Raw genomic sequence first — 27,919 nt, forward strand, 5'->3', positions numbered from 1 at the left:
GAGAGGGATGGAGGGAGGAAGAAATGATGGCTGGTTGGTTAGAAGCTGAAAAACTCATGTGTCAGAGCAGGTATTTGAGTGGTCTCTAGGCAAAGCATGACGCTGGGAGTGGAGAAAGTATTCTAGCCAGAGACTGGGCTCTTTCTTATTTATGGCCACTCAGAGAATGCACTGTGCTACTCTAGAGGGGCCTGTTTATATATAGACTCCAGCAGCCCCAAAGAGGGGAAAGACTAGAAAAATTACTGCATAGTGGTAGATGTCTTCTTCTAAATCTATTTACAGTTCATCAATTATGATTAATTTCGCTAAGTTTTTCTTCAAGACAATTTAGGTGGAGGTAGTGGTAGAAATAGGAGGCAGTATGCTGTTTTAGAAATGACAGACCTGGGTTAAAATTTTGGCCTTTCCACTTAGCCGTGCAACTTCAAGTTCCTTGAGGACAAAATCTGCCTACCTTGTTCTGAATTTATCTCAGTATCACGCACGTAGAATGTACTCAATAAATATTGGGTGATAAATTTTAATCACATATGGTGCACTTGAGAGTTTTCTTGTCTGTAAAATGAGGATGCTGGCACTCATTTGACCTGGTGCAATAAGCATATGAGAATACGGTGTGAAGCGTGTAGCACAGCACAGGCACATGGTGAATGCTTATGAATCAAAGTTATTATTAGAAACAGAAGGACTTTGTTTTTTGGAATGAAAATGTTTAATCCAATTGTATAATTGTATAATCCTCTGTATTAAAAGCTGAGGGACAGTAATGAGAGTTGGAAGGGAATGTGGTTAGCCCGGTATTTCTCAACTTGAGCAGTACCCATCACTAGGAGGGGCATTTGAAGACAGGTGAGGAGTTTATGGTTGTCTAATCACTGGACATGTTAATGATGATTGGTAGGCAGGGACCAGACCAGAGTTGTTAATTGTCCAGTAAAGTGTGGGACAGTTCTACACAAAATACCTAAGCCAGTTTCCTTGAAAAATATAAAATGAGATTGTCTTAAGGCAATTTAAAATGCCCAATTGTGCTCTCATTGAAAAGCACAACATTGTTGGGCATGGTGGCTCATGCCTGGAATCGTAGCACTTTAGGAGGCCGAAGAGGGCAGATTGCTTGAGCCCAGGAGTTCGAGACCAGCCTGGGCAACATGGCAAAATCCCACCTCTACAAAAAATACAAAAAATTGGCCAGGTGTGGTGCTAGGCACCTGTAGTGTTAGCTACTTGGGAGGCTGAGGCAGGAGGATCCCTTGAGCTGGAGAGGTCAAGGCTGCAGTGAGCCATGTTTGTGCCACTGCATTCCAGCCTGGGGAGCAAAGCAAAGACCTTGCCTCAAAAAAAAAAAAAAAAAAAAAAAAGGACGGCATTGTCTTATAAGTCATGACATCATGACATCTATTAGTTTCCTGCCATCTTTCACTTTAACACAAACATACGAAACTGCAAGGCTGTTAGAAAAGTACTTGCACAAGAAACTACATTTACCTCCATTCTGTTGTCTCACATACATGAACAAATAGATAGATATCAGGTCTTATCTTGTTCAATAAAATCAAGTAAAATGCAATTTTTATAAATGCATAAATTTTTTAAAGTTCTAATGAAAATGGTGCAGAAAATGTGGCACTATATGCAGAAAATATGTTTGCAAAAACCATTACAAAGAATTTTACCTGATCACAGAAACAACCAAGACAATATTTTAAGGAAATCAAACAAAGCAACTTGAAGAACTATTTTCATCCTTTCTGTATTGTCTCCTGGCCCTGTATTCCACATAGTAAACATCTGTGTTCCTATAAGATTTCCGTTCCCCTGCTGAGCAATAGTTCTGCTGGGCTTGCTAGAAGATTTGCTTATTCCTTTGCAAAGATGAAGACAGAGAAATGATAAAATGGCAAAACACTGAAGAGGGAAATAAATAGGTCAGGAATGTAAGGAAAAGGATTTAGCATAGTGACCTCCGAGAAGCATCCAGGAGACAAAGGGAGACTATAACAGAACCTCTGCTTGTATTTATTTCTGAAAATTGACACTGAGGTTCTCACCTGAATCATGCATCAGACTATGTATTTCCCAGTATCAAGGGGTTGGTGACAGTGTTCTCACCCATTTTTTATTTTGCATATTGCAGTTTATATGTGTCCAGCTAAATGAACTCAAAGATATCTGGTTTTTGTTTTCTTTTTACTATTTACATTTTTTTCATTCATTTATTTACTTTAGGTATTTTCCAGTATCAAGGGGTTGGTGACAGTGGTGCTCTCACCCATTCCAGTATTTGGCATATTGCAGTTTATGTGTCTAGCTAAATAAACTTATAGATATCATCTGGGTTTTAATATTATTCCGGTATTTGGCATATTGCAGTTTATGTGTCTAGCTAAATAAACTTATAGATATCATCTGGGTTTTAATATTTACATTTAATTAATGAATTAATTATAGTGCAGTGGCATGATCATAGCTCTCTACAGCCTTGATCTCCCAGGCTCAAGCAATCCTCCCACCTCAGCCTCCCAAGTAGCCGGGACCACAGCATGTGCCTCATGCTTGGCTAATTTTTTAAAAACTTTTTGTAGAGACAAGGAGTCTCTATGTTGCCCAGACTTGTCTTGAACTCCTGGACTCAAGCAATCCTCCTGCCTTGGCCTTGGAAAATGCTGGAAGTACAGGCATGAGCCACTGCACTTGGCCTATCATCTACTTTTTTTTTTTTTTTTTTTTTTTTAAGAGTCTCACTCTGTCACCCAGGCTGGAGTGCAGTGGTGCGATCTTGGCTCACTTGCAACCTCCACCTCCCAGGTTCAAGTGATTCTCCTGCCTCAGCCTCTTGAGTAGCTGGGACTACAGGCTCATGCCACCATGCCCAGCTAATTTTTGAATTTTTAGTAGGGATGGGTTTTGCCATGTTGACCAGGCTGGTCTCTCCTGACCTCAAGTGATCCGCCCGCCTCGGCCTCCCACAGTGCTGGGATTATAGGCATGAGCCACCACGTCTGGCCTGTATCATCTGTTTTAATTAAACACTACAAAATAGACAACAGTCTTTCAAAGATTCCTACAAACAGTGGATTGAAAACAATAACAATCATGCATGCATGGACAAACAACTGAAAAAAGTTAAACTAATGCTCATTTCATAGGATGAGCTCTTCCAAAGCTACATTAAAAGATAAAACATGGTAACCAATTGTTTAATTCAATAGAACTTACTGTGATGCTGGAAGTGTTCTAGATTGGCACTATCCAACGTTGATAGTCACTAGGCTTATCTGGTTTCTGAACACTTAAAATATAGCTAAGTGGGCTAAAGTTTTATTTTAAAAATATAATTATTTAAACAGCCACATAGGCTAGTGGCTACCACATTGGACAGCACACATCTAGGAGACACAAATAGAGCCAGGCCCTTGGGTTTGAATCCAAATGCTATCACATACAAGCTGTGTGACCTTTGGCTTAACTTTCCTGTGCCTCAAATTCTTTATCATAATCATAATACCTATCGAATATGGCTGTTGCTAAAATTAATTTTTTTTTTTTTTGAGATGGAGTTTCGCTCTTGTTGCCCAGGCTTGAGTGCAATGGCACGATCTTGGCTCACTGCAACCTCTGCTTCCCGAGTTCAAGCAATTCTCCTGCCTCAGTCTCCTGAGAAGCTGGGATTACAGGCATGCGCTACCACGCCTGGCTAATTTTGTATTTTTAGTAGAGATGTGGTTTCTCCATGTTGGCCAAGCTGGTCTCAAACTCTCGAGCTCAGGTGATCTGCCTGCCTCAGCCTTCCAAAGTGCTGGCATTATAGATGTGAGCCACCGTGCCTGGCCTAAAATTAAATAGTTAATGCATAAAAAGTACTTAAATATTTCAAGATAAATGGTAAGTTAATGCATAAAAAGTCCTTAAATATTACAAGATAAATCTCCTAGTCAGATTTGAGGAAAAAAAGCAAAAAAAAATTAAAATAATTTGAAATATGAATTGACAAACTCTTGTTACTAATGAACCTTGAACTAAGTCTACACTGGGGCTTCATAAATTCAGTACTTAGTATGAAGCTATCACAAACTGCAGGACATTAACAAATAATTTATTAGGTTGGTACAAATGTATTTGTGGTTTTTGCCATTGAAAGTAATGCAAAAACCACAATTATGTTTGCACCAACCTAATACTTCATATTTATCCTATCCTTTCTGACACTTCTTTTTTTTTTTTAATTATTATTTCACTGGGCACTGTGGCTCACACCTGTAATCCCAGCATTCTGGGAGGCCGAGGTGGGTGGATCGCTTGAGCTCAGGAGTTCGAGATCATGGACAACATGGCAAAACCCCATCTCTACAAAAAAATACAAAAATACAAATTAGCCAAGTGTGAATACAAATACAAATTAGCCAAGTAGCACCTGTAATCCCAGCTACTTGGGTTGCTGAGGTGGGAGGATCGCTTGAGCCCAGGAGGTCAAGGCTGCAGTGAGCTGTGCTTGTGCTACTGTACTTCAGCCTGGGTGACAAACGAAGGCCCTGCCTCAAAAGTAAATAAATGAAAATGAAAAATATTAATTTTTTTTTTTTTCTTTTTGCCAGGCCCAGTGGCTCATGCCTGTAATCCCAGCACTTTGGGAGGCTGAGGCGGGTGGATCACCTGAGGTCAGGAGTTTGAAACCAGCCTGGCCAACATGGTGAAAAATCCTGTCTCTACTATAAATACAAAAATTAGTTGGGCATAGTGGTGCATGCCTGTAGTCCCAGCTACTCGGGAGGCTGATGTACAAGAATTGCTTGACTCCGGGAGGTAGAGGATGCAGTGAGCTGAGATCATGCCACTGTATGCCATCCTGGGCAACAGAGCGAGACTCTGTCTCAAGAAAAAAATAAAATTTTTTAAAGACTGGGTCTTGTGCTGTCGCCCAGAATGGAATGCACTGGCATGATCATAGCTCACTACAACCTCAAACTCCTGAGCACAAGCAAACCTCCCACCTCAGTCTCCTGAGTAGCTGAGATTATAGGCTCATGCCACCATGCCTAGTTAATTTCATTTTCATTTTTTTGTAGAAATGGGGTCTTGCTATGTTGCCCAGGCTGATATTGAACTCCTGGCATCAGCCGTCCTCCCACCTCAGCCTCCCAAGGTGCTGGAATTACAGGCATGAGCCACCATGCTCAGCCTTACATATACTTTATAATGAACATACTATATTAATACATATATACTTACATATAATAAATATACATACATTAGATATGTACATTCATTTTTTAAAGAAAATAAATGGAACAAGAAACCAAAAATGTTTAGAGATTACTGGGCTAAACCAAGTAAAGTGAGTTTGTTTCAGGAAGAAGCAATGCTGAGTGGATTGGCATTCAATTACTGTGGTTAAGTTACACAGATAATAAGTTAAAAAATTTGCATATGGAACAGTAGTTGCTCGGAAATTTTATAAGGCCACAATATTCTAGTATGATGAACAAAGGAGGTCTCATTAATTATGTGTCATTTTACTAAACAGTAAAAAAAAATACACACACACACACACACACACACACACACACATATATCTTGAGATGGAGTCTCGCTCTTCGCTCTGTCGTCCAGGCCAGAGTGCAGTGGCACAATCTCGGCTCACTGTAACCTCTGCCTCCCGGGTTCAAGCAATTTTCCTGCCTCAGCCTCCTGAGTAGCTGGGATTACAGGCACGGGCCACCATGCTCGGCTAATTTTTGTATTTTTAGTAGAGACGGGGTTTCACCATGTTGGTCAGGCTGGTCTCAAACTCCTGACCTTGTGATCTGCCCGCCTCAGCCTCCCAAAGTGCTGGGATTACAGGCGTAAGCCACTACGCCCGGCACAGTAAAAATACTTTTAAGCCCTGATTTTTAAGTAGTAATAAAATTTCTAGAATAATATATAATTGTTAAGAAAACCATACTTTGATGATAAAAATAGTCCTAATAGTATACATATCAGGGTGACATTAAAAATCATATCAGACAAAATGGAATTTAAGCCAAAAACTATAAAAAAGAGGCAAAGGACACAATGACAAAAGGGCCAATTCATTCAGAGGGTATTACAATTGTAAACACATATGCACTCAACCTCAAAGCATCTTAATACTATATATAAGAGAAATATTAAAGGATCTGAAGGAGAGATAGACTGCAATACAATATTGCAGGAGATACTGAAGGAGCCTTCAATACCCCACTTTCAACAATGGACAGATCATTCAGACATGTAACAAGGAAACATTGAACTTTAACACTTTAGACCAAATGTACCTAACAGACATATACAAAACATTCAATCCAACAGCAACAGAGTATACATTCTTCTGGAGCACATATGAACCATTTTCCAGAATCTAACACGTTAGGGCACAAAACAAGCTTCAGCAAATTTAAGAAGACTGAAATCTTCTTGATTTCTGTCAATTCAATTAAATTTCAGTTCATTTCAAAATTCTGAAAATTCTACTTGAAATCATATTTTTCTGACCACAATTATGAAACTAGAAGTCAAAACAAGAACTTCAGAAAATTCATAAGTATATGGAAATCAAACAACATGCTCTTGAACGCATGAACTACCAATGAGTCAATGAAGAAATTAAAAGGGAACTTAAAAAATATGTTGAGACAAGGCTGGGTGTGGTGGTTCATGCCTGTAATCCCAATGCTTTGGGAGGTTGAGGTGGGAGGACGGCCTGTGGCCAGAAGTTCAAGACCAGCCTGGGCAACACGGTGAGATCCTGTCTCTACCAAAAAAAAAAAAAAAAATTAAATAGAAGCAAAAAAAAAGTTGAACCCCTATTTTTTTGTTAAAATAAACTGCAGATGGATTCAAGTTGGATGAAGAACGTAAACCTGAAACATAAAATTTTAACAACATTCCAAAAAAGTGAAAGAATTATTATATAATTGTAGAATGAGGAAGATCTTTGTAACTATGACATAATATGCAAAAGCCATAAAAGATAAAGCATAATTTAAAAAAAAAACAATTTCTGCAAGTCTGTATTATATGCTACTGCTTGTTTTAAAAAATCTGTACATACTGTAAAAATATATGGAAATATATATATAGACTGGTGTGCTGGAAAGATATATATAATACTGTCAAAAAATTACTGCCTCTGGGAAAGGAGACTGGGAGACTTAGACTGAAACTGCATTGTGTTTAATTATCTATTTCAAAAATGTGAATAAAATACCTTTTGCATTGTCTGCTCCCAACCCGAAGCATAAATAATCAAGAGTTCACCATAAAAAGAAGTTCCCTGGAAGAAACATCCAATATAAACATCTGATAAAGAAATAATATACATAAGGTTCCTGGTACAATGTCTAGCATACAAGAGGTGCCTGAATTATAACAGCTAGCTATTATTTATCAATGTCTTCCTATAACACAAGTAATTATTTTGAAATGTGTGCTTAGAATTTTCAAAGTTGGGAATTCTATATATGGTATCACTATACACTCTAAAATATCCTGTTTTCCAAAAATAATTTCAGTTGGACAACATTCAATTAATTGAAACTTTAAATAACTGTCATTTAGGCCCTTCAACATCTGATCATATTCCCTTTGCACTTATACTCCAGGCCAGCTGCACAGCCTTCTAATTCCTGAACACACCCTTGCTTTCCTACATACCTTTGAAGATACTGTTTCTTCTGCTGAGAGAACTTTACCCCATCTCAGCCTACTGAAATCATTCCTCCTAGTGAGGCCAGCTAAAAATCCCACCTATTCACAAAGCTCTCTGCAAACTATGTGGACAGGTTTATTATATATACACACACAAGAAGGTAACACAAAATATAAAAAGCTACAAAGACAGAATGATCAACTTAAAAAGTTATTTATTAAACAAGTTAAACACAACTAAAAGTATATTTAGAGGTCCAAGATTCAAGTATTTTTGTCAAACTTTCTAATGATAAGGGGAATGATAAAAATTGAACGGATATAAAAAATATTCTTAAACAAATATTAAAGCACATGGAAAATTCAGAAATAAAAATAAAAACACACCACCATACAATGAAATCAAAATATTTCATATGTTTTTAAATGCTTATGGTATGAGAGCCAAATTGTCTATTTCCAGGTTAATAAACAATATATAAGCTCACCTTTTTAAAGGTATCATACTTTGTGTCATACAGAAATAATTTTGGAAACAGTATGTGTTGGGTGTGTAAATTGTCCACATTAAGCAAAACATATTTTACATATGAATATTTTCATTTATACTTACTGGAAAACAAAACAAAAAAACTTATAATTTAAACATCTTGATTTGAAAATAATTTTGGATTTGATAGTTCTGCTAAATTCCAACATCGTAACCGCCGAATGTGTTATCAAAAGATAGTTATTCAAAATTTTTTTAAAAAAGAATTGCTTCCCCAAATCTCAGTATTTTAGAGCAAAAGGAAAAATAACATATTCTTTGTTCATAAATTCTCATGCTTAGTTTCTACGGTTAATACAAAAATGGTGCAATAAGGAAGAGTACTGTAGAAAAGCCACTGTCTTTTCAGTAGTTCCAAATGGTGTTATACAATATTTCACTGGAGATAGTGGTTGCACCACAGATTTGGCAGTTGCTTCTGTGTAAATCATAACTTTGCCCCATAACATCCACCAAAGGCTTTCAAACATAATTGACTTTGGCGGTACACATGGAGACCATGATGCGAACGGGGACTGCCAGTGGATATGAGGGCTTTTATGAAAGGGAGTTTGCTCTGTGTGTGTGTTTTGGGGAGGAAACAGCGGATGAAATAGTTTATCCAGAACTACAAAACACATTTTCCTAATTAGATCCCAACTTTATAAATAATGTAAATCAAATGCTTAGAACTTAAATGAACTCAGAATTTCTGTAGGAGAGGCGAATCCTTTCCCCCCTCCCTTTTATCATTCTTCACAGAGGACAAAGCTTTAGTTACATACATTCTTCTGGACATGAAAGGAAAGGTCTCTTTGTCCCCTTCTCAGTCTGAAAGGGAAGGAGAACGAATAGACCTGCCACTGGCAGGGCTGGAGAAAGTGAAAGGCTCCTTGTCCTTTTCTTTACTGTCATGCTTATGCTTGTGTTTGTGCTTATGTTTATGCTTCTTCTTCTTTTTCTTGTGCTCATGGTGATGGTGGTGATGGTGGTCACTGTGTTTGGAGGCTGTAGATTCCTTAGTAAAGACTGAGAGTGGAGCGCTTGCCGCTGGATGCATACTCATCTCCAGAGGTGCTTGTTCTTTACCTTCAAGATTAAAAATACCCAAATGAATTCCTGCTGATGATAAGGAAAGCCAGACTAAAGAAAGAGGAAGCTGATGACAGTATGTAAAGAGGGATTCCTAAGTTTTTATCACTTTATCAGGAATGGGAGAAGTATCTAAATAAGACATGTAATTAGTTACACACAGAGTTTTTCAGCATTGTGGCCAGGAAGTTGAATATATAGTTCCTTATAGTCTACACAAATTTGGCCATATACCAGTGTGTTACCAAATCATCTTTTAAAAATTAATATTTTCTAAGTATTATGAAAAAACAATATTACACATGGTGTTATAGGTTAAGACCCACACTAGGTCCGGGCACGGTGGCTCACTCCTGTAATCCCAGCACTTTGGGAGGCCAAGGCGGGTAGATCACTTGAGGTCAGGAGTTCGAAACCAGCCTGGCCAATGTGGTCAAACTCTATCTTTACCAAAAATACAAAAATTAGCCGGGCATGGTGGCGGGTGCCTGTAATCCCAGGTACTTGGGAGGCTGAGGTAGGAGAATCACTTGAACCTGGGAGGCCGAGGTTGCAGTGAGCTGAGATCGTGCCACTGCACTCCAGCCTGGGTGATAGAGTGAGACTCCATCTTAATAAACAAACAAACAAAAAACGACCAACATTGGTCAACTCACTCTATTACATAACTCACTCAATTGCTCTAAGGTATAGGGGAGGGGAAGATGACAGTACAGTTGACCCTTGAACAACATGGGTTTGAACTGCATGAGCCCATTTATATGTGAACTTTTTTTTTTAACCAAACGCAGATTGAAAATACAGATTTGAAGGATGCAAAACCTGCATATAGATAGAAGAGCTGGTTTTTCATATGGGCTGACTGCAGGACTTGAGTATGCATGGATTTTCGTATACCAGGGAGGGATCTTGGAACTAATCCCCCCTGCATATACCAAAGGATGATTCTATTTTCTTTGTGCCATCTGGAGAACAACTGATAGACACATAAACATGCTATTCTAGCTACTGATAATGGTATCTCAGTGAAAATCAAACATTTGTATAGCTCCTTAAGACAATTTCTAGGGATAGACAAATGAACTCTAAGAAGATTCAGAATGCATAGCTTAAGAAACCCAGAAAAGGTGGGGAGTCTATAAAGGGAACATCTGTCTCTCTACACAGATGAGAGTAGTATCAGTACAAAGAAAGAAACAGAATTAGAAGGCCCATACTCTAGACTAGGTTGTCCTGTTGGCCTTTAGCTATACTTCATCTCTCTGGGTCTAGTTCATTATCTAAAAATCTAGATCAAATGTCCTCAAAGGTTCTCTACAGTTTTAACATTCTATCCATCTAGGAATCTATAACAGTAGTTCTCCAACTCTAGTGTACAGATTTGCTTTTTCCTCCAGACCCATAGGCCTATAATCCTTGGGCATACTCTGAGAAACAAATCTCTCTATATATTTATAGGTTAATGGTATTGCTTTACATGCAGCCAACTTAAGCCTAAGATTCATTTCAGATTCCCTCCCTTCCAGAGCTACGTGGTTACCAAATATTGTTGATTCTCATAAATATCTCTTAAATCCGCCCCCCCCCCCCCATCCTAATCCTGTCTGCAACTGTATTAATTCAGACCACCTCACCTCATCTGGATTATGGGTACTAGTATTATAGATACTAGGTACTAGTCTCCTCCTAGTCACTAAGGTTTCTCTGCCTGAAGTATCTTATGGATTAAGTGTCTAATGTATATGTAGTTCACAGCAGTGGTTCTCAGAACACCAGCGGTGATTTTGCCCCCAAAGGGTTACTTGGCAATATTCAGAGACATTTTGTTACTGACATCCTACGAGTAGAGGCCAGAGATGCTGGCAAACATCTTAAAATGCACAAGACACCCCTATACCCCCAACAACGAATTATGCCTAAAATGTCAACAGTGTCCAGGCTGGGAAACCCTGCTGCATCATGGTCTTCCTAAACAAAGCTGCTTTTTATCTGCTTAAAAACCCGGTTGGTTCTACTGACAGTACAAAAGATAAATTCCTTGGACTTCAGTGCAGGAATTTCTGAAAAAATATATTATATATATTAATCCAAACTAGCTAAAAAAAAAAAAAGAAAAGGCTTTTCACTAAAATAGATTTCAATGTAGTTTCTTTTTTTAAAAAAGTAAATTTCTCAGCACTAAGTTTGATCCAAACCAGCCCCCAAATCATGGTTTTCACCAAAACAGACATCACCACAGAAGCTTTCTAAAAATTACATTGCAGTACTAATTTTATTTATTGACAGTTCATAATCTGTCCTGAAGTTACCTTTCCAGCCTTCCATTCTTCCTTTCTATGTACTACTCTAGGCTAAACCTTTCATAACACTGTGTATTTCTAAATGCTATTCCCTATGCTTGGGATGTCCTTCTTTCCTTATTTCTTGTCTAACTGATACACTCATTTAATAAACATCAGAAACTATATTGGAACTGGGGAAAATATTGATAAACTAGACAGATATCAGCCCTCATCCCTCCTAGGAGCTTACAGACTAGCAAAGAAGAAATAAATTGAGTAAGTGAACCTGAGTAATAAAAAGGCAAAACATAAAGTGAAACAGGAGCACAACAGGGCACTTAAATTAGTTGGGGGAAGAGGGGGATTAGAGAGGCGAAGTTCTCCAGGAAAGTAATGGTTAAGCTGCAACCTAAAGGAAGAGATAAGGAAACAAAGAACATCTTAGTTTCTTCAATAATTTAAAACCTAATTCAAATGTTTCTTTGGATGGTTTTCTTCAAATTTCCCAAAGCAACTGGTTCGTTCATGTTTCCACAGCATAATACAGATAAGGGAATTAAGTCAAAGAGAGATTTAAGTAATTTGCCCAAGGTGGTACTGGCAGGTCTGAGCCACAAATCTAAAGAGCCTGACTCCAGAGTCTTACTCTTAACCACGATGCTACAGTGTTCATCTACACCAAGATGGACTGCTGTATTTCTTTTGTCTTTGAGTCTCTTCCATTAAACTGATAGCCTCTTGAGGACAGGAAGTTTGTCTTTTTCAAATTTGTGTCCCAACATACAGCACAGTACCTATCATCCCCTACCCTGCCCCCTCTAACAAAGCTTGCTAAATGAATGAATGAATGACTATAACAGAATTATACAGTTGTGTTTCTTTTTAAATGTCAGGTGAACTTAGTCCAACTAAATATAACTTGAAGGTCACTGATTTCGAGGAGAGAAAAATAATGCACAAAAACTATTATAGCTCATCCATTCAAGTGGTATTTGACTCCTGTACTTCCTCTTTGTCAGGCACTGCTCCAATATTTTAGAACACGTGAACAAATCAAAGTTTCTGTGCTCACTTATTATTCACATTTTAGTATCCCAAAATTCTATTTCTTATATTCATAAACTTTGTAATAAAGCCAACACTGATACTCAAGTAAAAGCTAAATATATTATTTATATATACAGGCAAGTTTGGAGAACTGTATCTTCTGTAATAACTGGTACCCAGATATTCTTTAAAAGGACAAAAATATTGAGATTATCTGATTTACTTTCAGCCATATATGCTACCATATTTTAATTCAGATTTTAATACATAAATTGCATGAATATGTTCCTGATTCTATGAATATGGGAATAGGCCAATACCTAACAGAATACACAGGCGGGTGATAAGAAGTAATAAGAAGCTTTAAAGTCTCATGAACAAATTCCTTTAGCTTCCATCTCATTATTTAATCATTCTATATCAACAGACTTTGCAGCTTTCTTGTTGGCTGTCTGCACTCTTGGGAGCTTGAGGTTCTCTTCTGCATTTCAGAGAAGAAAGAAGTTTTATCCTTTAATCCTAAACACCTACCAAACTACTTGGATTGCAGAAAGCCAATCATTATGTTGGAACCTGTACTTCTCAGCACAGGCAACTGCCTAATGGGCAACTGAGCATTTGTAGGTGTAATCTTTCAAAAGAATACTTACAACCACTTCAAAAGTGAATCCAATTTTTTGTCTAGACAGTGGCCTTACACTTTGCATTAAAGAAATATTGGTAATAAATCTTGCATTTCTCTTGAGATACATGAAGTCTACCAAGAAGACAATGGATTAGTTAGCACCAAGGACAAAGGAGTTAGAAACCAGGGCTCCTAGGACGACAAATGGCTAATTCCAGGTCTATGACAGAATATTTACAAGATGAGCTTGAAACACAGGGTCTAACTGCAAGGAAGTTAAAATCTTGTCAAATGAACTTAGTCCAAAGATGGAACAAATTGAATACTGATAAGGACAATAATTGTGATAGACTGAAAATGACTGCTCACCATTGGAGATTGCTAGTCAACAACTCATTACTTTGAAAATTATTAAATACATAGAAAAATTAAGCATTTATCTTTGTTTTCCTATAGACTTATACCACTGGGTAATAGTAAATGAAGAGAAATTTAGCTTTATAGAAGTAATCCAGCTTATAAATAAAAATGAAAGTATAAATTGAAATATCACTATCTTGCAACTTAATGAATTAAGGAATCTAGTTTGAACATCTATAGTGGTTAACCTCAAAAAGAGTCGACCAGACATTGTATGCTTCCAGACTAAAGAACACATACCCTCTGTAAACCTGAATCCAATTAGAATTCTAGATACAACTACAAATTTACAGAAACTAGAGAACTTAACATGTTAATTATATCATGGGTATAAAATTAATAAAATACAGACTTGAAAAGTACAGAACAAAACCTAGTTTCTTTAACAAATGTTAAGAGAGGAAAAGAAAAGAGGTATGAGTTGGAAACACTAGAATAAAAAGTACAGAACAAAAATCTGGCTTCTTTAACAAATACATTGTAAGGGAGAAGAAAAGAGGTATGAACAGGAAATGTTAGATTCAAAAAGATACAAAGGCTATATCAGCCAACTGCAATGTGGACCCTACGTGGACACTGATTTAAACAAATAAATTGTTAAAAATAAAAATAAATAACGGCATTTAGAGTCAACTGAAACTTAAACAGTGACTGGATATTTAATGACATAAAAGAATTAGTAAGTTTTTTAGGTATAACATTACTGTGGTTATGACTTTTTAATGTGCTACTTTTACAGATACATACTAAATAATTTATGAATAAAATTATATTATATTTGGGATTCACTTCAAAATAATTCAGAAGGGTAGAAATGGGTAAGATTAAATAAGACTGACCATGAACCAACTATTGTTGAAGCTGAGTAACAGATACAGGGGCCTCATTATACTTGTCTGACTACTTTACAGTTCTCTATAATAAAGCTTTTATCTTTTTCTTTTTTTTTTTTGAGACAGAGTCTCACTCTGTCGCCCAGGCTGGAGTACAGTGGCATGATTTCGGCTTACTAAAACCTCCGCTTCCCAGGTCCAAGCGAATCTCCTGCCTCAGCCTCCCGAGTAGCTAGGATTACAGGTGCGTACCACCATGCCCAGCTAATTTTTGTATTTTTAGTAGAAGCAGGATTTCACCATGTTGGCCAGGCTGGTCTTTAACTCCTGACCTCAAATGATCCCCCACCTTGGCCTCCCAAAGTGCTGGGATTACAGGCGTGAGCCACCGTGCCTGGCCTAAAGCTTTTTTTTAAAGGAGAAATTAAAGCAATCTGGCAATACCATGAAAGTGTTACATGCCTATATTCCTTTGGAAAGTTTTCCAAGAATTTAATCCCATTAATATGCTCATGCATATGTGAAAAGACACATACACAAATATGTTAATTGGCAGTAACAGGAGAACAAATGATCTATGCTACCCTATCATCACCAACAACCTTTAGTTCTTAAGTTTTCACTTATACTATAAACTATAATTGCATACTATATACTATAATTGAATATAAGTATACTATATATATACAGTTGTATATATATTTTTATTTTATGTTTTATTTATTCTCTCTAGAGAATATATGTTTATATATTCTTTTTCTCTCTATATATATGTACGTATATATGTTTTGCTTATTATCTATCTCTCCTAAATAATGTTTACCAGCTCTAATCTAAGGTGGTAAGAAAGCGTAATTTTCTTATAATCAGATTTGGGACACACACAAGTTTACTTTCATAGGAGCATAATGAGGTCATCTATAGAACTCTATCAAGACAATACATATATTACCATCCCTTGATACAAACATTTACACAGATAATTTCACATATCCTTTCAGGGATTTACAAGATGTCTGCTAAATTGTCCATTCACAGGCACCACTCATCTTTAGGCTAATAAAAGTCCTTTTAGTAACCTGAAATACATGTCACTCTTCTAAACAGCAAATATATCAGAGAAAGGAGATACATTTAATTCACAATAAAAAAATTTTCCTATTTCATGTTATATGGAAAGAACAAAAGAGACGTTCAGAGTTGTATTGTTCTACTCAATGTAAAATCTTTCCTGGAGACCAAATAAAATGCACCATGGATAAGGGTTAGCTGCAGTCGAGTTAACAAATGTAAAACAAACAGAAAGAGGTACTTAATGTAAGTCTAATGTGGAAGGATTTCAGCCCATGTGATGAAAGTGCTGATAAGAAACCGTGAATAACCTGCTAATTCTAGTAAATTCATTCACCTTAGGTATATGTTTAAATTTAACACAAAACCTGCAGTTTTTATTAGGAAAGGTGTAAGTTCTGTTCTTCAGATTGTTTAGATCACTGTAAAAAAAATGTAGAATTATATCATTATAATTTAAGGATAAAAAAATCAAAGTCTGTTTTTCGTACTGGTTTCAAAAGAAAGACCTCTAGGGCAAACTCTCAAGCTTTAAAGAAGTTTTTTTTTTTTTTTAATTAAAAAATTTACCAGAATTGTGTTTTTCTGACTTATGCAAGAAGGCATTACATAATACTGCAGCCCTAGCTAGGCAGCTGCAGAAACTCTCCGCTTCTTTCCCACAAAAACCACTAGGGAATTCCCTTGCTCCTTGTTTCCCTTGCCTGGCCTCTCCTCTCCAGCACTGCAATCCCTACAGTAACCTGGGAGACAGTCCAGTCACCTCAAGCTCTGCAGTAACAGACAGGGAGCTGCTGTGGTGAGAAGGGAGAGAATATCGTATGTTCATCCCTATCACCATGGGAACCATAAAGGCCATTTCTTTATATCCCCTTCCTTACCTCAGGAAAAGGAAAATAAATAATAAAGTAATGAAGGAAAATACTCTTGCCATTTCTCCCTTCTCATCCCAATGGCTTAATCTAACACCCACATATGATCCTGCCCTAAAATATTCTACTATCAAATGCAAGGAAAGGGAAAACTGGGGAAGCAGGGTTAAAAAGTAAACCATAATGTGTCCTCTACTTAACAGTTTCCATCTCTTCTTTAAACCCATATTCTTTTTCTATCCCTCCTAGACAAGGTCTGTAACACATTCCAGTTCTCAATTATCATCGGGCTCCTTGGCTCTAAGGGGGCCATCTAGGACTTCATCTCAGCTCATGAATAAAATAAAATAATAAAATAAAATAAAAAGCAGAGGCCGGAAACTCAAAAGCCTTGTCCTGAGGAACAGCATAAATGAGTAAACAGACTACTGGGTGCAGCATAAGAGATCACACGCCTTACTAAAAAAGCCTCTCACACTTTTTCAAGAAAAGCTAGAAATCCAGAATTGCTTTTTTTCTTTGTTTCCTGAATGTCTCTATCAGAGTAAAAGGAAATCCATATTTTTATGTGTAACCTCTTCATTTTTAGTTATCTACTTCAAAAACTTTTGTGAGACTTATAAGAAGATGCCTCAGCTTGATGAACTGGATATAGGCCAAAAAACCTCATTTGTGATCTCTAATCTAGAATCCCTAGAGACTGAAGAGAGGTCACAGCTTCCCTCACCAGTGCTGTCTCCCTCCTAAACCCGCAACTCTCAACCCCAAGAAAGGTGGCTGCCATGGTAAGAGATCTTCAGCTTCTGCTGGGAGGCAGGAAGAGAAGAAATTCCTTTTTCACTGCCAATTTGACTTGACTTGGGTTAGGCTAAAGTTATGCTTCCCACATGCCAAAAGTTGGAGCTCTGAGTGAATCTTCTCACAGAAACGTTGATACACACAAGGGCTAGGTTTGATATTTGTATTCTTGATGTATGGTAGGAGTTGTAAAGCTTTTGTTGGCTAGTTTGGGAAAGTTACTTAACAAATAAAACAATGTCGCCAGGCCTGGTGGCTCACACCTGTGATCCTAGCACTTTGGGAGGCTGAGGCTGGTGATCACTTGAGGCCAGGAGTTTGAGACGAGCCTGGCCAATATGGTGAAATCCTGTCTCTACTAAAAAAAAAAAAAAAAAAATTAGCCGGGTGTGGTGATGCATGCCTGTAATCCCAGCTACTTAGGAAGCTGAGGTACGAGAATCACTTGAACCCAGGAGGTGGAGGTTGCAGTGAGCCAAGATCGCATCACTGCACTGCAGCCTGGGTGACAGAGCGAGACTGTCTCAAAAAAAAAAAAAAAAAAAAAAAAAAGAAGAAGAAGAAAAAACTACCTATAGAAAAACTGCATTCAAAATTCCAAAATAAATATATTTATAAATAAACCTTCAAAACACTATTATTTGTAAAATGAAGGTTTTCTACATTCTTGTAATATCACTGTTGAATTTTAAGACTTGCTCAGTGACCTCAGAGTACTGAACAGCAAAAACACATTTAAAGGAAATTACAGTCACATTAAAGAATATATTCAAAGTTAAGATTACTAGATCAGTCCATCTAACTGGTATACATTTTTGCCTCATGCCAAGAAAGGACCCGACACTAATAGCAGCCAAAACTCAAATGTTAATGCATTCCTATTCCCCACCATTAGGGCTGTGTTTCTTTCTCCCCAGTCTTCCCATATGATGCCATGAGAACTAAAAGCCTATAAAGAAAGACCTGAAAAAAAGTGAAAATGTATTTTTAAAAGCAATAAGGATCAATGATAAAAAGGCACACTGGTGGGCACAAAAAAAAGTGTTCAGATTTGCTTCTACATAGGTTAATGTGCCACACCGTTAAGACAAACCAAATGTATTCTGACTCTTTTTGGAACAGTAATTGATTAGACTCTCGGAAATTTAGAGATAATTTTTTTTTAAAGGTAAGCAGAAGCATCATCCTCAAACTGTATGAAGGAGTTTGAAATTCTCTAAGCTTTATAATTTTTAAAAATGTAGAAAATTATTTACATCTAGTAAAATTTCAAAATTACACCAAAACCAAAAGAATACAAAAAATCAGGAAGGGCCAAGAAATATCAAAACTCACTCATTAAAGTAAGTGCAATAAGTCCCCAACTGATTTCTTTCTGAAACATATTTTAGGTGAATCTATTCCAATAAATGCACAGAACACACGAAGAACGGTAAGCAATCAACAGTCTGGGGTCTCAACATCAAAACAGTTTAATGTGCTGCTTTTGTTTGAAGTCCCCTGTTAATAACAGTTAATTTGTAAGCTCCTCAAAGCAATAAACAGCACTCTTTAAAATATCAGATAAAAACATAATTTATATAAGCAAAGTCCATCAACTGGAATATAATCAGAAGTTCACAGACTGTAAAGTCTGTCTACTTCTGGAAAAACTATTCTTTAAAAATGATTTTGTTTATGTATCTTGTTTTTTCACTCCCTGTTCCTTCAGAATTTGAGGACTGAATCTTTGTTTCACGGTAGTTCGTCAGCATCAAATGTTTGCACTTCATTTGGATTATAATCCTCTCTTTATAAGTGATGAAACAGAATAAGCAGAAAACAATGTGAAACAGAATAGGTAACAAACACATCTGAATTAAATTACTTTTCACAAACTTAAGCCCAATTACTGTGAAATGATATAAGAGAATATAGCATCAAGTCTTCAGGAGTGAATCACCAATTATATACACGAGTGGGGGATAAGTGGTTGATTTTTTATTTTATGCGTTTATATCTTTTTTATAAAGGTACAAATTAGATGGTTTCTATTGAAGTTGGCATTTGTCATAATATTCTTAGAAAAAGCATGGCAAAGAAAGAGCAAAATGTTCATTATAATTAAATGGCATTATCTTTTAAATTATCTTTAAATGGCATATGGGGGATAATTTTTTTCTCACCTAATTTTCTTTTATTTCCAAGTTTCTATAATAGGAATACATTACTTTTGAAAAAGAAAAGTCTATTTTAAAATAGTCTTTAAAGTTAGACAATATAAGCTCAATGTATTACAAGAAAAGCCAAGTCCTAAGATCTGTATTTTTAAAGGGTTTTTTAAAGTTGATGAAGTAACTCTATTACATTTATAGATTTGTTCTTGAACAAAATAATATTAATTATGATTAATTATTTTTACCTGTTCCCTTCCGTGCAAGTTCCAAACTCCACTGGGGTTTTGTGGTGGGTGTGCTGTCACAGCCTGCTGAATGCTGGGGTATTAAAGCAGATCGGGAGCTAGCTGGCCGATATTTCGAGAGCCCTAAAATGCCAAACAAGAGAAAAAAGAGGGATTTATTTCTTTGTTTCCCAAAAGAAAAAAAAGGCTGACAGGTTTTTATAAGCTAGCCTTAAAGACAGAAGCAATTCATCCACAGTAAAATTCTAACAATTGAAAGAATACTAGCTGGGTGGAGTGGCTCACATCTTTAATCCCAATGCTTTCGGAGGCTGAGGAGGGAGGATCGCTTGAGGCCAGGAGTTCAAGACCAGCCTAGACCCCGTCTCTACTAAAAATACAAAAATTAGCCGGGCATGGTGGTGCGCGCCTGTAGTCCCAGCTACTTGGGAGGCTGAGGCAAGAGAGTCACTTGAACCCGGGAGGCAAAGGCTGCAGTTAGCAGAGATGGCACTACCGCACTCCAGCCTGGGAAACAGAGTGAGACTCCATCTTAAAAAAAAAAATTTAAAAAACCCTAAAAAACAAAAACAGTAAACCTGAGTTATTTTACAGTTACTCTAAAAGTTCTGAATTATTACACTGATGACAAGTGCTATGACAGATAATGGTCATAAATGAAAATTAATGAATTACAACCTATATACCAATAAGAATTTTAGAAACATAACGCTAAGTGAAAAAAAGCAAGTCATGTTATACCATTTCTTAAAAAATTCAAAAAACAAGTGCAACTAAACATACAGGATCACATACCTATGTGGAACACTATAAAGAAAAGCAACAGAATGAAATTAAGAAAAAAAAAGAAAATGCAATATAGTAGTTACTTGTAGTGGAAACGCAGTAGAACAGGACCAGGGAAGAAGCATATACGAAACATCTGTGCATGATATATAATGTACATGTTAACTTCAGTGGCAGGTACACAGATACTTGCTTTATTACTATATGTCATAACTTTTATCAAAGGCTTTTATTCCTTAAAAATTAGAAAAAGCTTATGATATAAACTGGTATAATCTCTCAAAAAACATGGCAATACATATCAAGAGCTATGAAAATCTAAAGACATGTATCTCACAATATAGCTAACATTAATCTTTTCACTAATAATACATTTCGGGAAATTTATCCAAGAAACATAAATTAACAAAAAAATAAAGTGCAGAATTACCTACAATACATAAAAATGAAAAACAACCTAATGACTATCAATAAGGAAATGACAAGGTAAATCTTAATATATTGACTCTATGTTGTCTTAGGTAGTATTTTCAAAAGAAAACATGCTTTTTGAATGATGTAGGAAAATGACTGACATAATATTATATGAGATAGGCAGGCAAAAAGAGAAAGTGGTGCTACAAGCAGCTTTAACTGCAGTTAAAAAAATTAATGTAACTATGGTTACATGAAGTCAAGTCTACCACATACACACACAAAAGAGAAATCAGAGCTACTAGAAAGAATCTGAATGATGGATTTTATACAAGCAAATACTTAAAAAGGACCAAAATAAAAAAGCCAAAAGAAGCACTTTTTCTATTTGTTATTTTGCCAATTTATGTTATAACCTGATACAATTTAACATTTTAAGCTGGCTAATTTTAAACTTTATAGTTGTTCATTTGAAAATAAAGTAACACACATTAGAATACTGATATCAACCAATGTCTCCATCTCCTCAATGATTGCAGAATACTAATCTTACCTGGAGTTGACGGCCTTTCAAGCATGTTTAAATGATGGGAAATGAAGGCCTGGCTATCATGAACAGTATCCATATCAATCTCCTCCTCATCTTGAGAACTGGAAAACTAAAACACACACACATAAAACAGAGGATAAAAGAACCATTACATCATGTTATGTTTGGATCTTAGCTCTTAGGAAAAGTAGCAGAGAGGCCCCCATATAATCTTAAAATAAAAAGTAGTTTCTTTCTTCAAAGATATTAAGAGAAAGAAAAGATTATGTGGTCCAGCCTCTAAAAGAAGCCAATTAGAAATTACTGGAAATGTAATAGCAACTAAAATCTACTCCTATTTTGTGAGAAAAAGTAGTGAGTTGTGGTGGAACGTGCACACATAGTTCCTCCCCCAAATAGAGAAGAATTATGTGATAATATAAGTTAAATACTTGGTTCGAATGTCTCAGAAGGACCTTTGAGTTTTATAATGCAGTCTGTCACGTGTGTTCCTGCTAAGGAAAAACCACTGCAAGTATTCAAAAAGATTTACAAGAAGGTGAATATCCTACACTGTTAATACAGGTTTAACCTGTATTTCTTACTCTGATTTTGAGTTTGACTTTACTGCTATCCTCATTCTTCTCCAGTATTTGACCAGGTTCTAGTGGGGACCCCAGTGGTGTATCAGACTTCCTCTTCACTGCCTGCTGATGAGCTGATATATTACATGATGCTTCCTTGGCAAGGTGATCATCTTCCTGCGGCAATATTCAAGATCAAAATTAGATTTCTGAAGATGAGTAGCTCATATTATAGCTGAAAACTAATAGCTATAGCAACCATGCAGATTAGAGCATGCCCAGGGGCTAGAAATTATCAGCAATGGGCTTAAAATAAATGTAATCTTTTCTTGTCTGCTGGTCTTTTTGGGGGGAGAAGGGAGGTATTTAAGTGAACTTTTAGAGCTTTCCCAAAAGAACATGTCCTTTGATGCCATTTTCTCCTCTTAGCCTGCAGTGCGAATGTGGATAAATTAACATATATGAGCAAGAATTATAAATATATCAATTTTCACAGGTTGATAAGTATGTAGATCTGAAAGAGCTCTTTAATGAGACTCTTTTTTTTCTATGTAAATGTCTGTCTTACTTCTTCATAACCCAAACTCTAGGACATATTTTAAATTGACAACAAATAAGTATGATGATACTTCAGAATATTTAGGTGAATAAGCAAATTTAAAATGAACTATTACTAACTAGCATAGAGATAATCTGCATTTTAAAGTGTCAAAACACCAGTAGGGAATTGCCAGGCAAGTAATCTGGTCTAAATATTGGTGAAAAATGAAGCTTGAAGTATTGGAGACATTTTGTCATCAATAAAAAAAATTTCAGGAAAAATTTCTTTAAATTACAGTAAAATGATTAATATGTATCCTATAAGTCTTTCTACAAAATGTCTGGTAATTTTATAATACAAAGGTAGAAATAAAAGCTTCTCTAAAGGCAAACGAATGTGTGTGTGTGTGTGTGTGTGATATAAAATGTTTTAAAATGTAACACACAGTCTCCTCCCAAATCAGCAGATTATTAATTTACCTAGTCATTCATTCATTCATTATTTATTTCATTCAACAAGCATTTGCCAGGCATTTATCATATGTTTAGAACTGTGCTAGGTATTACACAGAGCAACAATTTTAAAAAGACAAGGCCCCTGTTTTCACGTGGCTTACCATTAACACATATGGGACAAGATGGGTTAATATGTAATAGGTTAAATATTCAGCTGGGTGTGGTGGCTCACGCCTGTAATCCTAGCACTTTGGGAGGCCACGGTGGGTGGATCACCTGAGGTCAGGTGTTTGAGACCAGCCTGGCCAACATGGTGAAACTCCGTTTCTACTAAAAATACAAAAAATTAGCCAGGCATGGTGGCAGTCACCTGTAATCCCAGCTACTCAGGAGGCTAAGGCAGGAGAATTGCTTGAACCTGGGAGGCAGAGGGTGCAGTGAGCTGAGAGTGAGTCATTGCACTCCAGCCTGGGGAACAAGAGTGGAACTCTGTCTCAAAAAAAAAAAAAAAAAAAAAAGGTTATTCGTTTCTATCTTTTGCTACTCAGAGAAGAAATTCTATGCTCAAGTATAAAAAAAATAATTAGGTTACCACAATAGGAGTAACAGGACCGGGAGCACATCATTTGTTATGTGCAGTTTTATAGTTGCCAGTAGCATTTTATAATTTGCACAGTACTAATCAAATGTCAGCCAGCATTTTTTAAAAGGACACAAGAAACTGTGTTAGTGGCTATAAAATTCACTAGTTCACAGGAAACAATTCTCTTCTCTAGATCCTCTATATAATGAAACTACGTCTTCTGTAATACATGTGATTCTTACAGGGTTCTGAAATCCAACTAGCTGTGGGTGACTGCTTGGATTATTTGCAGCTTCTTGGTTGCCTGCTACTGACTCTGGAATTATGGTAGGATTCAAGACAGCTTTTTTCTCCTTTAGATTAAGAACCAACCCAAGCTCTGGCAAGGGTAAACAGGAAGGTCTACTGAGGCCAAAAAGTGTGAAGTACAAGTCCACAGCACCACACCGTAACCTCCAGTCATGTGAAGTACCTAAAAAGTAAGTAATAAAGAAATGAGTCAATACGCACATTGATTCATACATTTTAACTGTCCCAGAACTTGTACAACAAAAGGAACTTTATAACTGGAAAAACCTTTATCACACCTTTCATCTTACAAAATGAATACTAGACATCAACCAAAAATCTAACATTCCAAAAACTGTATTTTTTATAGCCTTAATTCTTCCTTTTTATTCTTTCTCCTCAGTAATTATCCCACATTCATTCATTCTCTGTTCATCGTGTCTGATTCTCTTCATTAAAAGCCTGTTAGGAAGACAGCCTCCATGAGCCTTTGCATTCCTTATCATGGAAACACATTTTCTGATCTCTAGAACTTACTACTTTCAGGTTTTACATATAGTAAGAAACCATACAACTACTATTGGACTTATTGTAAAGGAGGAAAATATTTTGCTAAACACCTTTGTATTTGTGTTACTGCAGTGAGAACTTATTTATGATTTTTAAAAAACAGAAATAAGCAAACCACAAGCATGACAATGGGCAGTAGACGTGGCCTTGACCAGAAAATAACTGCCTGGGTAGAAGTTCAGTTTCTCCTGGTTGACACACTAGAGGCAAGTTCTTTCCATTTCTCTGAGTCTCAGTTTTTTCTTCTCCAAAATAGGAGTTTTGGTCTCAAGTCATACCGTACCCCACAGCAATGACAGATCAGAGCACATTGATACCAGGGTTTTCCCGCCTTCCTTTTCTCCCCAGTAGAACACTCCAGTAGATATTGTAATCAAATAGAACTGACTAAAAAGATTAAATTTGTCAGCTAGGGTTACACAATCTCTATGGTTTCTAGTGAGAATTTTAAATGACTTGAAGAGTATAGAACAAGTGAACAGAAGAAAAGTGGATATTCTTATTGAGAAGAAAAAAAACCCTGGCTAGGCATGGTGGCTCATGCCTGTAATCCCAGCACTCTGGGAGGCCGGGGTGGGCAGATTGCTTGAGCTCAGAAGTTCAAAACAAGCCTGGGTAACATGGCAAAGCCCACTCTCTACTAAAAATACAAAAATTAGCTGGGTGTGGTGGCGCATGACTGTAATCCCAGCTACTTGGCTGGGTGAGGCAGGAGAATCGCTTAAACCCAGGAGGCAGAGGCTGCAGTAAGCCAAGATTGCACCACTGCACTCGAACCTGGGCAACAGAGTGAGGCCTTGTCTCAAAAAATAAAGAAAGAAAGGAAGGAAGGGAGGGAGGCAAGGGGGAGGGAATGCCCTTAAATACCTAATTTTTACCAAGAACTGTTGTTTCAAAAGAGTACCACATTTAAAAAGGAGAAACAAAAAGGAAAAAATTTGGATATCATAAATATTAAACTTTGTGGTTTTCCACAACAAATATTAATATAAGTAAATAAATTGTCAACTAATAGTAATTCTTACCAGATTTACTCTAACAGGTAACTATTAATTATACGCAAATCTGCAATGGGAAAAATTGTAAACTCACTTTCATACTAGATAGTGCATTGTACTAGGCCACTGTGCACGCTATAATGTTGTGAAAGAGCTCTCTCATCATTCCTACTTCAGACATTTTCAGTTTTGCTGCTGTGTGACATACAACACTGGTAGAAGCAAGAGACAGGCAAGAGCTACAGACAACCAAGTAATGGAAAAAACATTACATAGTAAAAGCAAGAATTTTACACTGGAAACCCATTTTCCCTTCCTGGAATATGCATATGTGGACACTTCAATAGCTTGAGGTAGTATTATTTTGTAGGCATTCATTTCTCCTCCTCAAAGCATTTTACATATAGAAAAGTTCCACAAAGAGGAGGTTATCAGATTCCTGGGGCTTCTATTAGCAAAGGCTAGAGGGTCTCAACCCTCTGAGGGAAGGGAAGAAATGCCAGGAGTGAGCAATAAAAAGTCTGGCAACCCAGAGCAGCTGGCCCTGTATCTCTCTATCCATGGGTATAGCAAGAAGAGGAGTGAATCTTAGGCATTTTATCAGTTAAAAAACAAAAACAAAAAACAGAACAGTTTAGAGTACATTTGCTGTTTGGAAGAAAACTAAACCCTGAAGATCAATGTTGCCATGATTATGTGTGCTACAAAAACCAGCCTGAACTTTTGTATGCTGTCGATGATCTCAAAATGAGTCATTCAATTGTGAATCCCCTAACATTTAAAAAATATATGTTAATTTTAAAAGACAAATTGAGTATGTGTGTTTTGATGAGCTAGGGCTTTTATTTTGTTTTTGAACGTCAGCTTAAGGATGATTAGGCAGCACAGTAAAGGCTGCTAAGTGCACTGAAGCCCTCGAATATGATTTTGGTTACTTTTTATTTCTATGTGGGCTTTTTGGTTTTGCTAGACCTTTAATTTGGACAAAGGAATGAACACCACTGTTTTGTTCCTAAGGGAGGTTCTTGATAGTGTTTTCTGTCTTCTAAAAATGAACTTACATATTAAAATTGGAGACAAGGGAGCTAAAAAATGAATAGCAGTACTTTTGTTAAAAGTACAAAAGAGAGCAAAAAATAGAGATAAAAGCCAAAATTTCATTGTATTTCAAAATCATGGAATAAAATCTTAAGATGGTTGTCACGTTAGTACGTTAGTATATTTCAATTAAGTTGAGAGACAGAATGGGAAAAAAACACTTCTAATTAATTGCCTGTTAGCTCTGTGACCTTGGGCAAGTCAGCTGTCTGGGCTATAACTGAGATGATCAGAGTAGTTCACTCAGATGATCTTTAAGACTCCCCTCATCAGGTCTAAAATCTGATGATTCCAAGTCAATCAATCCCATTGGAGAGAGGCCCTGAAACAGCCTCTGATTTCTGCCTTCAGTTACAGTATTCTGAAGACCCACCTTTAATTTTCCAGCTACCTCCCCTTTCCCCATCACTTATGGCAACGAATGATCACATATGACAAAATGACAGTCACTAGTCTCTCCTCCCAGGAAAATTGCTATTCATCCTGTCTTCATTAGCAGTTATACTCTGAGACCAACCCTGTTTATCTGAATTAGAACAACAACACTCAAGAAGTAGGAAACCCAGTATTAATGTTGTCTATTCAAATCAGAAAGTGCCTTGAGACAAACACCACCAAAGTAGTAAATCTGATCCTACCGAAAAATCATCTCTTCATTTTCTGAGGTAACTGCTATTAAAACTGATCAACTAGGCCAAGGCAGGAGGATCACAAGGTCAGGAGATCGAGACCATCCTGGTTAACACAGTGAAACCCAGTCTCTACTAAAAATACAAAAATTAGCCGGGCATGGTGGCAGGCGCCTGTAGTCCCAGCTACTCGGGAGGCTGAGGCAGGAGAATGGCATGAACCTGGGAAGCGGAGCTTGCAGTGAGCCAAGATCGCACCACTGCACCCCACCCTGGGTGACAGAGTGAGACTCCGTCTCAAAAAAACAAACACAAACAAAAAAAACTGATCAACTAAAAAAGCTGCTACGAAGAAAGTTCATTTTGAAAGCCACTGTTTTCAGGACACTTCTGAATAAACCCAGCCCTCCTTATGACGGCTGAAGCTTAGAAATTTGTACACAGTTAAGCCAGAAATACAACTCTCACTGGGTATTATTGTCCTGACTGTTCTGTCCATCTTACAATAAACAAAAACAGCAAACTCATTTCTATTTATGTGTGTGTGTATATATATATATAATTTCCTAAGCAGATGAATCAATATGTTTTCATTTTCTTCAACCATTTCCATTCCTAAGAAAGAAGGTATTAGGGAGAGAGACGGTGGGACAGAGCTTTGAAACCTTCTGATGTTAATATCAAAACTGTTTACTTTCTTACTCTGAAACCTGGCAAATCCTATCAAACTGAATTAGAAGTTGTCCCTCATTCTACTCCCTTGAGTGTAGTTGTAAATTTCCAAACATTAAAAATTATGATGT

At 36.8% G+C, this 27,919-nt stretch overlaps 1 protein-coding gene across 5 annotated transcripts in view; it reads right to left on the reverse strand.

The window, feature by feature from the left end:
* Positions 1 to 7,869: 7,869 nt before the first annotated feature.
* TAF2 (TATA-box binding protein associated factor 2) overlaps positions 7,870 to 27,919 on the reverse strand; it is a 98,277-nt gene continuing 78,227 nt past the window's right edge. For 3 of the 5 annotated variants that reach the window (XM_055349247.2, XM_055349246.2, XM_055349250.2), the window contains 5 exons: positions 23,776 to 24,005; positions 21,976 to 22,131; positions 21,395 to 21,500; positions 19,642 to 19,764; positions 7,870 to 9,289 (listed from right to left, as the gene is read on the reverse strand). In XM_055349247.2, the coding sequence (XP_055205222.1) occupies positions 9,027 to 9,289; positions 19,642 to 19,764; positions 21,395 to 21,500; positions 21,976 to 22,131; positions 23,776 to 24,005 (878 nt within the window). In that variant the 3' untranslated portion in view covers positions 7,870 to 9,026. The remainder of the gene's footprint in view (positions 9,290 to 19,641; positions 19,765 to 21,394; positions 21,501 to 21,975; positions 22,132 to 23,775; positions 24,006 to 27,919) is intronic. The other 2 variants (XM_055349249.2, XM_055349248.2) reach the window with 1 other exon arrangement.

The sequence above is a fragment of the Gorilla gorilla genome, chromosome 7 (assembly GCF_029281585.2).
Source record: "Gorilla gorilla gorilla isolate KB3781 chromosome 7, NHGRI_mGorGor1-v2.1_pri, whole genome shotgun sequence".
Lineage (NCBI taxonomy): Eukaryota > Metazoa > Chordata > Mammalia > Primates > Hominidae > Gorilla > Gorilla gorilla.